This window comes from Pantherophis guttatus, chromosome 4, assembly GCF_059756535.1.
Source record: "Pantherophis guttatus breed Tessera chromosome 4, ASM5975653v1, whole genome shotgun sequence".
Lineage (NCBI taxonomy): Eukaryota > Metazoa > Chordata > Lepidosauria > Squamata > Colubridae > Pantherophis > Pantherophis guttatus.
The window spans coordinates 20,150,224-20,164,192 of NC_142066.1; the positions used below are offsets into that span (position 1 = coordinate 20,150,224).

At 40.7% G+C, this 13,969-nt stretch overlaps 1 protein-coding gene across 5 annotated transcripts; it reads right to left on the minus strand.

Annotated features, from left to right (window-relative positions):
- Positions 1–6,927: 6,927 nt before the first annotated feature.
- On the minus strand, positions 6,928–11,712 carry LOC132711621 (vomeronasal type-2 receptor 26-like). Of its 5 annotated transcripts, XM_087891761.1 has the most exons (4): positions 10,841–10,901; positions 9,470–9,578; positions 9,235–9,361; positions 6,928–7,900 (listed from the first exon to the last, which is right to left on the minus strand). In XM_087891761.1, the coding sequence occupies exons 3-4, from the start codon at positions 9,344–9,346 to the stop codon at positions 7,005–7,007; spliced, it is 1,008 nt and encodes a 335-aa protein (XP_087747887.1). In that variant the 5' UTR covers positions 9,347–9,361; positions 9,470–9,578; positions 10,841–10,901; the 3' UTR covers positions 6,928–7,004. The 5 variants fall into 5 exon arrangements, with proteins under 5 accessions (XP_087747887.1, XP_087747886.1, XP_087747890.1 ...); XM_087891760.1 differs by lacking the exons at positions 9,470–9,578; positions 10,841–10,901 and adding an exon at positions 11,273–11,712; XM_087891764.1 differs by lacking the exons at positions 9,470–9,578; positions 10,841–10,901 and adding an exon at positions 10,976–11,011.
- Between the last annotated feature and the right edge of the window lie 2,257 nt (positions 11,713–13,969).

Consider the following 13,969-nt stretch of genomic DNA (forward strand, 5'->3'; position numbering starts at 1 on the left):
AGGAAGAGATGGAAGAATTAGGTCCTGCAATAATAGAAACCACCTGGTCCTTGACATCACACTTATAGTTGGGCATGAATCTGCCCCGTGTTGAGAGAAGCTCCATTGAAGCCAAGTAGGTCCATTTCGCCGTGAAATAACTATTAGAGATTTGAATACCCAGACTGATGTTGGATAATATATTACTGTCTTCATTTATCTCCTTTACAGCAAAAACCAAGGCCAGGATATGTTGATAGTTCTGAAGGAAATATCTGTGATGAGAGATATATTACAAATCACATTTCTTTTCCTAAAGAATAGAATAGAATAGAATAGAATAGAATAGAATAGAATAGAATAGAATAGAATAGAATAGAATAGAATAGAATAGAATAGAATAGAATAGAATAGAATAGGTACTCCTAGCTGGTTTAGCTTAGTTAGAAGAATGTCTGGAATGATGGTGTTGATGGTTACACAACTACCAAATATAGCAATAGGAGAATATAAAAACTGATCATATGAATGTATAGTACTGGAAATATTTTGCAAATATTTTTTCAGAGTGTCTAAAAACATTTTTTATCAAATGGAAAATGCTCTTGGGATTTTAATTAGGAAACAGATGAATTGCTTGAAAGAACATTAATAATCTTTTAAAACTTATCTGTAACTCTTAGACATACTTCTAATCTTTTAGCTTTAACTCCTCCATCTTTTTCTTGGATTTTTTTTTTTTTTTTTTGGTGGAGATAGGCATAAAGGATGTGCTTTGAAATACAATTGAGGGCAAATGTTCAGAGGACTATTATCATAAGGAAAGTTGTAGACGTTTCATTAAGACAGACTGATATTTGTAATCCATGCATGCTCAATAACTGTTTTGAAAGTCATTCAAAGTGCTGTACAGCACAATTGTTCCCCAATATTAAGTGAAACAATTAAACTATTGAATAGACTAGACTAGACTAGACTAGACTAGACTAGACTAGACTAGACTAGACTAGGATAGGATAGGATAAGATAGGATAGGATAGGATAGGATAGGATAGGATAGGATAGGATAGGATAACATAGTTGAAAGGCATGTTGGAGGTCTTCTAGTCCAACCCCCTGCTTAGGCAGGAAACAGTACACCACTTCAGACAAATGGTTTTCCAACATCTTCTTAAAAACTTCCAGTGCTGGAGCATTCACAACTTCTGGAGGAATAACAACAACCCAGAAACAATAAAATGGTGCAGGAACTTATTGAAATGATTAAAATGATGCATATATCACTGAAAACAGAATTAAATGAAATGATTATAATGCTGCATGGGAAACTTAAACCTGATGAACCAGAAATCATGTTAGAACACACTCAAGTGGATAAAGAAAGGCTTCCAGATTCTTATGGTCTGTCCAGACCTCAAAGGCCAACCCTCCCCCTTCTAATAAGTGCCGCCACGTTAACAAGGCCCACTGGACTGCAAACGCTTCCTTTTCCCATATGGGCCAACTACGTTCAGTCTTGGTCAATTTCCTGGAGGTATAGGCACATGCTGGAGGACCCCATCATTGTTCATCTGTAAGAGAACAGCGGTTCCCGCCATGTTGCTTGCATCAGTCTGGACTACAAATGCTTTGCCTGTTTCTGGGTGTTTAAGCACTGGCTCGTTTGCGAACAGGGCTTTCAATCGCTCAAACACCCACTGACATTCAATAGTCCATATCATCGGACAACCAGGGCATGGTTCTTTTTTAGTTTTTTGAGATGTTTTGTTTTCAAGAGATCAGTCAGCAGGAGAGCTACTTGGGCAAAGGACGGGATGAACTGGTGATAGAAATTAGAGAACGCCAAAAAACTCTGTAGCTGTTTTCCATTTGTCCCCTGCCCGTATTCTTATTCGGTAATACACCTCCCTGAGATCTAATTTAGTGAAAACACTGCCCTCCTCCAATCCTTCATCAATGGGATAGGATATAAGTATTCTATACAGACTGCATTAAAGTCTCGGAAGTCAACACAAAGGTGTAGCCCCCATCTTTCTTTTTGCGGAATAGGAAGGGTGCTGCCACCCGGGACCTTGCTGGCTGAATGAATCCCTTTTTAAGATTTTTTTCTATGTATGCCTTCATCTCTGTCAGTTCCTGTGGGGTCATAGAGTACATTTTGGGCTTGCGTAGTTTAGTCCTGGGGAGGATCTCAATAGTGCAATCTGTGGACTGGTGAGGAGGTAGGGTGTTACACTCTCATTCGCTAAACACCTCCTTCTGGTCTGCATATACTCTAGGGAATTCTCCATCATCCGTTGTTTTAACATGGGGTGGTGTGATACTTCGGCCGTCCCTATCTGGTCTTGGTTTTAGGGCCAATCCCTATTGGCAGGTGGCAAGAGCCAACCCCCCCCCATATCATTGGGCCCCACTTATCTAACCATGATAGGTCAAGTACTATCTCCTCCGTAATGCTCGGGACCACGATAAACCTCTGTCTCTCGATGTTGCCCTATCTCCAGTACCACCCTCTCTGTGACATGCATGGCCAACAATGACCCATCAATTTGCTCAAAGTGTATTGGCTTTCCCAATGACCTAAGGCCTACCCCCAAACTGGCGGCTACCGTAGCACTCATTAAACAACTAGTACACCCTGAATCAATCAGGGCTGTACAATTCCTTCGTTTGCTTGCCTCTACCACCATCGGTATGACAAATGGTTTGACATTAGAGTCTCCTTCCTCATTGCTTCGACTGGCCTCAGGGGTGTCAACTGTACCACTAAACTCAGTAGTGGGGTTGCTTGCCTGGCTCTCCCCCCATGATTTCTTTGGCCCATCCTGGATGGTCTTCCTAGCCATTCCCTTCTTTGTGCTGGATGAATTACTGGACTCCTTTGGACAGTTGTCAGAGCAGTCAGCAGCCCTGTACCCCTGCCACCCATACCAGAAACACATGATCAGCACTTGACTGATGGCGGCTTTCCAGGCCCAGGGAGAGGGGTCATTACGGATGGCAGGGGGCCCTGTGGCACATGGCTTTTGGTCCAGGTTGGAGATGGCAATCGACTTTGTCCTCAGGCTTCCCACTCTCTTTTTATTCTGTCCTCCCTGAATTCCACATCAAGTTCCATTGTGGCCTGGAACCATGCTGGCAATCTTGGGGGCAGTCCTTGGCATATACAAGTGCAGTGTAGAGCACAGTCAAGGCCGACCTTGAAGTGATGCACAATCAGCCACTCTGACCAACCCCGGACCTTGCCAGCTAGGTGATGGAATTCCCTGATGTATTCTCGTACAGGCCTCCCCCATTGTTTAACTACGAGCAGTTCACCCTCCACTTCCTGGATCCTTGTACTGTCCTTTAATCTCTCTTGCAATGCTGCTAAGAACAGACCAACGTCGCCCAGTTCAGCAGCATGTTCCCCTTAGAGGTTTGCCACCCTATCAGCGGTCTCTCCATTCATTACTGATGCCACCACCATTAACATGTCCCAATTGGATGTGTATAAATGGCCGTAACATTTGGTGGTTTAACACTTGGCCCAGGAAAATGGCTATTTCTCTGGGCTGCCCTTGAATGTGGCCAGCACTGGCCAGCACTGGTGGTGGATCTCAACTTCCCAATGTTCCATGGCCTACATGGCCTAGGGGGGAGTAGTTCTCATATCCTGGTGTCCTCTCCCACAGCATGCACTGACCTCCGGGGAACTGATGTGTCTGGTAACTACCCGGCCTGGGTGGCCATCAGTCTGTCCCTGCCGGCTTCTCCTGGGGTTCATACAAGAGGTCTCTGCTGGGAACCTAAAACCCACCAGCCATCCCTCCTGGCCATTGGGGTCCATGTGGTGGGTGGCCTGTTGAAGCCTGGTCCCGCCATCCACTGCCACGTCCTGGCTCATGAAACCCCACCACCCTGAACATCTCCTGCAGCACGTCTATGGTCTGGCTGCTGACTGCAGTGGAGTAGCTCCAATCATCATCTGATATCCTCCTTTCCCACCACTGGGCACTTACAGGGTAAGTGGAAAAATAGATGGCAGAGTGGCCCAGATCCCACTCCCCACTGGGCACTGGTGGCCTTTGTCCAGCCTCTGACTCCCCATGCTCCACAGGAAGCTCCCTTGTGCTGGAGTGGTCTTTGGGTCTAATGTCCAGGGATGCCTCCCCTGCCAGGTCTAGTATGGCGTTCAGTACAGTGACTTCGGTTGCTGCTGAAGAATCCTCCAAATCAGCTGCCTCTAACCTCCTGTACCTTCAGCCATGGTAATGAGCACTGTCAAACTGTCAGGTTCCGCAGAAAAAAACCCAGCCAAACGATGTTTAGCTTTGAAGCTTTTATCTTCTCTGGCACTCACTGACCATCCAAGTAATAAACAATGCAAAGAAAGGATTGACAGAGTTAACATCCTTTCTTTGCATTGTTTATTACTTGGATGGTCAGTGAGTGCTGACTCACTGGTGCTCCCCACCACCTTTAAACAGTTCCTGCCACCACACCCCCTCTACTACCCACCTGCCCTGTCACCCAGTGCTCCTGGGAGTGCTGAGACACTCTGAGTCGTCTCACAGTTGTAAGTTGTGCTCCTGAGACATGCTTACTGTTGAAGATATTCTGAGGCAGTTCTGGAGGCCCTGCAAAGGGCATGACAATGTCCAGCTGTTTGCCTCCCCTGGGATTGGCCCCTGATGACCTTTTCTCCCCCCCCGCCCAAATGATGGCTCCAAACTGAGCACATTGGAGCTGCGATTGCTAGAGGCAGCGGCCTGAGCTGCACCAGGAGAGCAGCTGATCGGCACTCCAGTACCAGTCCAAGGTTTTGAGGTCCTGCATCTCAAAAATAATAAGACCCCTGATAATAAGGCCAAGGCCATATTTTTGGGGTCAAAAGAAAATAGGACCCTGTCTTATTTTCAGGGAAACATGGTAGTACTGCGTTGACCTCATGGAGAAATAAATTGGAGCATATGATAATATGCAGATACTAAAATAACTTTAGGGAGTTCATTTATTTATAAATGTTAAATCCATCCTTCCTTCCTTCCTTCCTTCCTTCCTTCCTTCCTTCCTTCCTTCCTTCCTTCCTTCCTTCCTTCCTTCCTAACATTCCACTTCTCTTCCAGCTCTATGCTGATTGATTGAGATATAAATATTTATGCACAGTTTTGCTGAGTTTTGGCATTTGCTACTTATTATGGTTTAATTAGTGGCATCTGTTAACTGAAAATTATATTGGCAAGCTGGTATTATTATGTAGATGTCAGTTTCCTACAATATTTAAAAGCAATTCCTAATCCTACAAATAAATACATTTATTGAGCCACAGTGGCACAGTGATTAGAGTGTAATACTGCAGGCTATTTCTGCTGAGGGCTGACTACCTGCAATTTGGCAGTTCAAATCTCACCAAGCTCAAGATTGACTCAACCTTCCATCTTTCTGAGGTGGGTAAAATGAGGACCCAATTGTTGCGGGTGATATGCTGACTTTATAAACCGCTTAGAGAGGGCTAGAAAGCACTGTCAAGTGGTATATAAGTCTAAGTGCTATTGCTATTGGTATTTATATCCTCTTTTCATTCCTCTGAGTTCACTTTTAGTTATTAACTTATCCCCAAAGTTTTTCTGTGATCTATGTATTTCTCACCCATTTCCTCTTTTCCCCCTTAGTTTTGGGCTATTATTATTTTTTGAAATAGAACAAAATGAGAAAAGAAGTTCAAACTTTATCACATTTCCTCCTCCTTACCTTCCCCCTCCCTCCTTACCTTTATTTTTCTCATTAGTATGTCACACCTCAGGCTCCTATGGTCTCTTTCTTCTGTGACAGCCTTCAATATATCTTACGGCAGGTGTACTTTTCTATTTCTCACAAAAATCCACCTAGACTTACTTACTGGCTTACTTATTTACTTACTGATTTATTACATTTATTTGCCACCTATCTTTCTGTGGGCCTATTCTAGGCAGTTTACGATAACGAAACAGAAGGAAAATGAAAAGAATGTAAATAGAACAGAAGTGAAATAATAAAACCATAAAATAAACAATGACAAAGGAATACAGGGAAATAATACATCGATATGAAAACTAAAAAGATGGATGGGTGGAGAGCAGAGACAAGCAGTGAGAAGGTGGAGTCTGCCATCAATCTACCTCATGTGTTAAACTCCCATTTGATCCCAAAGCCAATTGGCAGAGTCATGTCTTAAGGCTTTTGTGAAAGGACAGGAGGGGGTGGGTGGATCTTACCTTACAGGATTAGAAGGTTCCAAAGGGTAGGTACTGCAGCAGAGAAGGTTCCTCTTCTGGATCCCAATAATCAGAGATCTTTGAACATCGGGATCCAAAATAGGCACTCTCTGCTGGCACAAGCAGGACAGACAGACTCTGCTGGCACAAGCAGGATAAGGAAGTTCATCAGAGAGCCTGGACCTATGCCCTTAAGGACTTTAATGGTCATAACCAACACCTTGAACTGCAGTCAGAAGCACATTGGTAGCCAGTGAAGTTTTTGGAACAGAGTTGGATCACTCTTGAGGACCCAAAGACCAGCTAAAGCTTTTGAGCAGACCTCAAGGGTAGCTTCATGTAGATGGAGTAGTCCAGATGAGAGATAACCAGGGCTTGAGTAACAAAGCACAGGGAGTCATGATCCAGGAAAAGTCACAACTGGTGAAGAAACTGGAGCCATGCAAAAGCTCCTGTGCTTACACCTGCCGTCTGTTCTTCAAGCTGGAGTTGTGACTTCAAGAGAACCCCCAGCTTGCAAACTGGGTTTGAATAGATAATGCAGAACTAAGGATGAAAAATTCTCACATCCTGCAGCTCCTTGTACCCAAAGCCCATCAGTTTTGCCAGGGTTATATAGGAAACATGGTATAAGAATTGCATTCAAAATGTTATATTTCACAACTGCATATTTTTGGTTTAAAAAACCAAAGAACTAGTTTTGAATCAGTTCTTCAAGATGGTCAGTAGCCCTTTAATTAAGCAAATGAGGATTTTGTCACAATTTAGAGAGGAGCAAGTAAATCAGTTTCATTTCTTTGTCAGCTGTTCCTTTCTGTTCAAATTAGGTCTCAGAATAATAATGTAACATTTGGGGGAAAAGATGCAACCCAGTAATCCAGCTGCAGAAGCCAAAATGGAAAAGATCTCCACAGCTACCATGTATTTTCCCTTGGTGCTCAGATAGGTGGGAACAAAGGATATCCAGACACTACAAAAGACCAACATGCTGAAGGTGATAAATTTGGCTTCATTAAAGCTGTCAGGTAACTTCCTAGCTAGGAAGGCTACTGAGAAGCTGAAAGCAGTCAAGAATCCCAAGAAACCAAGAACAATATAAAACATAGTGGTTGAACCTTCTTTACATTCTAGGACAATTTCTTCAGCCATGGAGTGCATGTCAGAATCTGGGAATGGGGGGGAAATTGTCAACCACACTGCACAAATGGAGAATTGTGTCAAAGAGCATGAAAGAACTATAGCGTTGGCCAGCCTTTTCCCCACCCATTTCCTCATTTTGGATCCGGGCTTGGTGGCCATGAAAGCAAGGACCACTATGATTGTTTTCCCCAATATACAAGAAAGAGCTACAGAGAAGATTATGCCAAAAGAAGTTTGTCGCATGAGACATTTTACTTGATCTGGTTGGCCAATAAAGAGCAAAGTGCAGAGGAAGGAGAGGAGGAGAGCAATGAGAAGAATATAGGTGAGGTTCCGGTTGTTGGCTTTGACAATGGGGGTGTCCCGATGCTTAATGAAGATTCCCAGGACCATAACTGAGATTAAAGAAAAGAAGGAAGCAATAGCTGTCAGGTTAATTCCCAGAGACTCTTCATGAGACAAAAATGTGATGTGTTTTGGAATGCAAAGGTTGTGAGCTTTGTTTGGGTACTGATCTTCTGAACATGGGAAACAGTCATCTGCATCTGGAAAATAAATTATTGCAGTCAAGTGTTTAATGTTATAGACAACAACCCATTACCGAATTAGTCATCATTTCAGAGATATTTCCTTTCCTGACAGTGAGCATTTGAAAATTAACTTCCTTCCTTCCTTCCTTCCTTCCTTCCTTCCTTCCTTCCTTCCTTCCTTCCTTCCTTCCTTCCTTCCTCCCTCCCTCCCTCCCTCCCTCCCTCCCTCCCTGATACATGAAGCCCTGGTGTCCTTGAGATTTTTCTATGCTAACCCCTTTTGCAAGATGTATTCAATTGGTCCAGCTCCAGTGAGGTTGGGGAGTTGTTTCATAGAATCTGCTTTATGGGGCTGCCAAATCCCTCACTATTACTGGAATAGAGAGTTAGCAGAGAGCTTGGATAGAATTGAATAGGGTCAGGCCCATGTAACTTTTTTCATCCCATTGAACCAGCCATTCTCTGTACTTCATGGAGGATTTGAGAGAGCTGAAAAGGGTCAAGAGACATCTAGAGCATTGCTGGAGAACGATCAGGGATGAATAAGAACAATAACAAGCTAGAGTCACTATTAAGTGTGTATCCTTTTTCAAGAAGATATTGCTGAACACAAACAATTCATAACTTTGGTTCAGTCTGCCACCTGCCCTTTTTAGAGAAGGTGGTTGAGCTGCAGCTCCAGAAGATCCTTGATTAAATGAATTATCTGGATCTGTTTCAGTCAGGTTTCTGGCTTGGATATGGGATGGAAATAGCCTTGGTCATTCTTTTGGATGATCCCTGGAGGGAATGGGTAGGGATAGTATGTCCATCTTTCATATAAATATTGAACAGGAGTGGAGAGAGTATGTAAAAACCTGTAAAGTGTCCAGATTCACTTAATTCAGATGATGGTATACAGTAGAAATGTAATGAATACATAAAGAAATAAATAATCTAAATTTAAATTATTGTTTGTTTCCCAAAACACACTATCAAGAAATTATGCCTGCTGAACTGAGGTCTCTCCTTTGCCATTTATTTTATACTTTCTGAACTGCAATTCCCAAAATGATAGTAGTTTTATTCCACCCAATCTTGAAATCTCTTTACTTTCATAGAAACCATAGATGAAAAGATTTATTTTTATGGTTTATATTTCCCAAAGTAAAAAAAAAAAAAGATGTCATGATATTTGAATAGACTCCTAAGTAATCAACATCTCTCCAGAATTATTGATTAATGAATTATGATAAATGAATTATGGACAAATTTGTAAAGAGATGGTAAACTACGGTTTATAATTAAAGAGTAATATAACACATTGCACAAAATACTTAGCAGAGGAATCTCTGCTTTAGATCTCTTACCTGTCTTGTTTGAAATTTTTCCTTCTGGGCATTTAAGGCAATCATAGCAGCAAAAGGGCTTTCCTTCTATTTTTATTTTGCTCCAACCTGATGAGCATGGAGGATTACACATAGAAAAGGGCTGTATCTATTGGACATTAAGAAGGAAAATTGAGAAATTTTTACTTAACGTTTCAGGAATTCTTGCATCTGAAGAATTGGATTTGACTAGTATTTAAGGCATATACAGTGGTACCTTGGAATTCAGCTGCTTTGAAACTCACTGAATTCATCATTTGTTTGGTACTCAATGCACAAGCTGAAACTTGTTGATGTTGGCTACCTTGTGACTCACAACCTTATTCCTTATGAGAGAAAAATGTTGTTTACTCATCATTTTTGGTACTTCCCGGTACCCTCCCAGTACCCTCCCGGTACCTGGTTTACTCATTGCATTTCTCAGAACCAATTAACAATGACTACAGAGGTATCACTGTATTAACAAAGTATTGTCAAACAGGCCAGAAACACAATTGGGAGAAGCAAGCAGCCTTAGTCATCTTACAAACAACACTTAAGATATGAGAAATGCAACTCTATTGCAAAAATATGATGTTGGGTAAATGTTTACCAATTAAATAAGTACACAGGCTTGGGTTGGCTATGTTGTACGAAGCATACATCCTTAGGTAACCATGTGACAGAAAGTGGTATAATTTAGGAAGTGCAGCCATATTGGTTATTTTTTTAATACTCTTTTGTTATTTGTATAATCAAGCAAGATGTCCTTTGCCACAATTGGTGAAATGACGAAGAGAATCCTCAGAAAGGATTCGTTTCTAAAATGAAATTATGTCTTAATGGCTCCAAGGATCTTCTATATTGTCTACTTGAAAGGATGTTTAATTGCTTCTTTGGAAGAACTGTGGAATACTTCCATAACCAGAAGAACCTTGTATTTAAAAATTTGAAGTTCATTTTAACTGGAAAGCATTCTTGCACTATAACATTATAAAAGAATTTATATCACAACCCAAAGTCTATCTTTGAATCTGATGGAAAATTAGATTTCCAGTATTGGTTCCATGCATTGCATTTATAGCTTTACTTAGTGATTTACATTATGTTAACTAGTTTTTTCCAATTTAAAACTCCAAACAATTTTCAGACAGATATTTTACAATAAAATGATTCATGCATATTTATAAATAGTAGACATTTTACCCTTTGGCTTATCAAGCAATATCTTCTCACCTTTACTTTGTTATTTTACTTCTCTTATGCTACTTTTGCTTATATATTTTTTCTAAAAAGTGATATGGTATCTGGGTTAGTCATCCAATCATCACATCTTAATTAAATATTTCTAATGGTTTGTGTTGTGGAGGTTAATAAATCAATAAACCATGAACCTCTATCTCTATGAAACTCTACTTAAACAAATGAGCCTCTGAAGCAGCCTACAGCAAATGTTTTTATTTACACAATAAAAACATAATAATATATATACAATTAATAAACAGCACTAAATTACTATTATAAATTATACTGTCAGCTATCTATCTATCTATCTATCTATTCTTTCTAATCTATGCTATCTATGAATATTCTTCCTCAGAAGAGATACCACTTTATACCACAGAACTGCTCTTCTAACGGACTTCCAGACTGCTCACAGTTATCTAAAGGAATATCCTAGAATACAATACAATACTATACAGAAGCGCAAACTGAACAGCAAGGTGAAGAGCAAACTGAATACCAAACTGAAGAGCTAGGGTTTCTGTTAAGAATCACCTTTTTTACTGTTAACTGTGACAGTTAGGGGAGGGCCCTGGAGATTCAAATATATTAGCTGCCCTCTGATTGGCCCACACATCTGTACATTCCAAAAGCCATCAATAGGCACAGCTATAGAGAAATAATTTTTCTCTAACAGTTTGGAATCTAGTTTTCTCTAAGGTCCATGGTAATTTCTGTTAGTGTCGAATCTGATTTGACCAAATCAAATCATTACCCTGAAAGATATATGTAGTCTCCCCATCTGGAAATGTTTTACCTTTGAGGCAGATTAAGTTGCAAACCATTCTATTGCCAACCCTGAAGCTGACCTGCCCATGGCCATTTTAATGCTTCAGCATTGCCACACTGGAGATGAGGGATAGGGTGGGGGGAATAGAGATAGCTGGTGTTTTATAGCCAAAATAAAATACTTTCCCCTGGGAACCAAGGACATTCTAACACCTGACCAGAGAGAGGAGGAGCGACATTACCAGGCGACCGGATGGCACCTTGATTGGATCATGTGACTGATTAGGGAAGGGGAAATACTTTTACTTTTAATTAGGTGAAAACCACAGGAACCTTCAGAGTTGGTTTTCACCAGAGTTGTGCCAATAAAGCTTTTTCTTTGAGGAATCTACTTGCCTCATAGTTTTGTTTGCTATGGGTGTATTATTTGGAACCCTGACATCTATATTCAAATAGGCTATGAAAATTCAACCATCCCAGGTTAATTTATGCTTTACTGCTACCTTTGTAAAGAAATACAGGCCTTTCATCTATGTACTGTATAATGTTGCAAACATGTTCAGTAATTCTAACTCTGGGGATGAATCAAAACTTCCTCAATGGCTTTAGCATCTCTTTTTCTCATATGGAGATTCAGTGAACACAAATCTTAGCATTGATGGAGAATTAGAGAGATGGTGGGGAAATAGAGAACCTCTTGTACCCAGCAGTCCTTATAACTGCATTTACTGCATCATCATCTTCGTTTAACAACCCCATCATCCCTTGCGGGGTGGAGTCTGGGCAACTGAATGGAGTGTTAGCAAAGTGTTTACTGGCCGGATGCCCTTCCTGATGCCAATGCAGAGAGTTTTCAGCAGATATATTCTCATTGTGTCCAGAGAGAGAAATATCTGCCTCTAGTATTGAACTCACCTCTAGGCCACCACACCACTCCTAACTGCATTTACTGCATGATGCTAATTAAATGAAGCTGACTTCATAATAGGAGTGTTTGGTGTCTGGCAGAAGTGGGTTTCAGCAGGTTCTGACCAGTTCTGGAGAACCGGTAGTGGAAATTTTGAGTAGTTCAGAGAACCGGTAGTAAAAATTCTGACTGGCCCAGCCCCTATTTATTGTCTGCCTCCCAAGTAACAACTGATTGGGAGGAAATGGGGATTTTGCAGTAACCTTTTCCTGGATTGGGAAGGGAATTGAGATTTTACAGTATCTTCCCCTTGCCACGCCAACCAAGCCACGCCGACCAAGCCACGCCCACAGAACCACTAGTAAAAAAATTTGAAACCCACCACTGGTGTCTGGGAAGGAAAACTGTTAATATACTTCTATCTGTTACACAGAGGATGTTGCAGATTGCAATTTTTAGGAAGCTGTGTGTTACTAAAGCATGCCACTTTACATAGTGTTGCACCGACCAGTCCGCTCCCACAGAGAGGGTCTCCTCAGGGTGCCATCGGCCAAGTTATGTTGGCTGGCGACACGCAGGGGGAGGGCCTTCTCTGTGGGAGCCCCAGCCCTGTGGAATGAACTGCCCCCGGAAATACGTAAGATCTCCAACCTCCGGGTGTTTCGCTGCGCACTGAAGACCCTGTTGTTCCGCCAGGCCAGGCTATCAACATAATAATTTTAAATTGGGGTATTTTAAATTTCTGGGATTTTAATTGGAGCCTAATTATTTAATGATTTAAAATTTTAATCGTTGTTTTGTTTTGTGTTTTTAAATAGGCTGTACACCACCCTGAGTCCTTCGGGAGAAGGGCGGTATAGAAATAAAATAATAATAATCATAATAATATTATGATTATGATTATGATTATGATTATGATTATGATTATGATTATGGTTATGATGATTATGATTATGATTATGATTATGATTATGATTATGATTATTATGATTATTATTATTATTATTATTATTATTATTATTATTATTATTATTATTATTATTATTATTATTATTTGAGGTCCTGCTTCTAAAACTCCAACACTCCCAGAAATCATGTAAACTCTGGGACAGAGTTTTTCCTTATATTTTGTAAATCCCCCTTGATAGAAATCTCTCTTCTAATCAATGCAAACATTTTGCATTGGTTTTTTATTTTAGGATAATCATGTTCACGAGTCACTTTGAGAAAAGAGTCATTGTATGCCTGTAATTCCTGAAAGAACTTTCTGAACATTGAAGCAGTAACTATAAATAAAGTAAATTATTCACCATTGTTTGATATTGGTGCCAAACTACCTGGTTAAACATGGTGGGCCAGATGATCTCCTCTGCAGAAAGAGTAAGGAGATTTTCAGGGGGAGTCACTGGAGCTATGTTTCCAATTTTGATTCGATGAAATGATTGGTTGGGGAAGGTGACCCAGTTGATAACATCAAATCCAGTTGCTAGTTCTCCTCTTTCATCAAAGGAAACCACGTCTCCAGCATTATTGTTAAAAGAAACAGCTTTCAGATACCAATGGAACTAAATGGAAATCATTAAAAAAAATTATAACAATTGGAAGTAGTGAGCAAGTATGAATGTAGGATCTTTCATACATTAGGTGTTATTCTTTTAAAGCAGACCAAACAGCAAACATAATATGAGGAATATTTATTGTTATGGGGTATGATAACAGAAACTTGAATACCTTCAGGAATTTCCTTCTAAGGCAGAATTAGTCTCTCTCTCACTCTCTCTTCTTTCCTGGGACTAAATTGCCATTTACTTTCTCTTA

What these genes read in the sequence shown, in the direction of transcription:
- LOC132711621 (XM_087891760.1), bottom strand. Translation starts at nt 9,346, where the DNA reads ATGTGTAATCCTCCATGCTCATCAGGTTGGAGCAAAATAAAAATAGAA. An exon ending in AAAAATTTCAAACAAGACAG is followed by an intron (nt 7,901 to 9,234) that starts GTAAGAGATCTA and finishes TTTATTTTCCAG; the next exon opens with ATGCAGATGACTGTTTCCCA.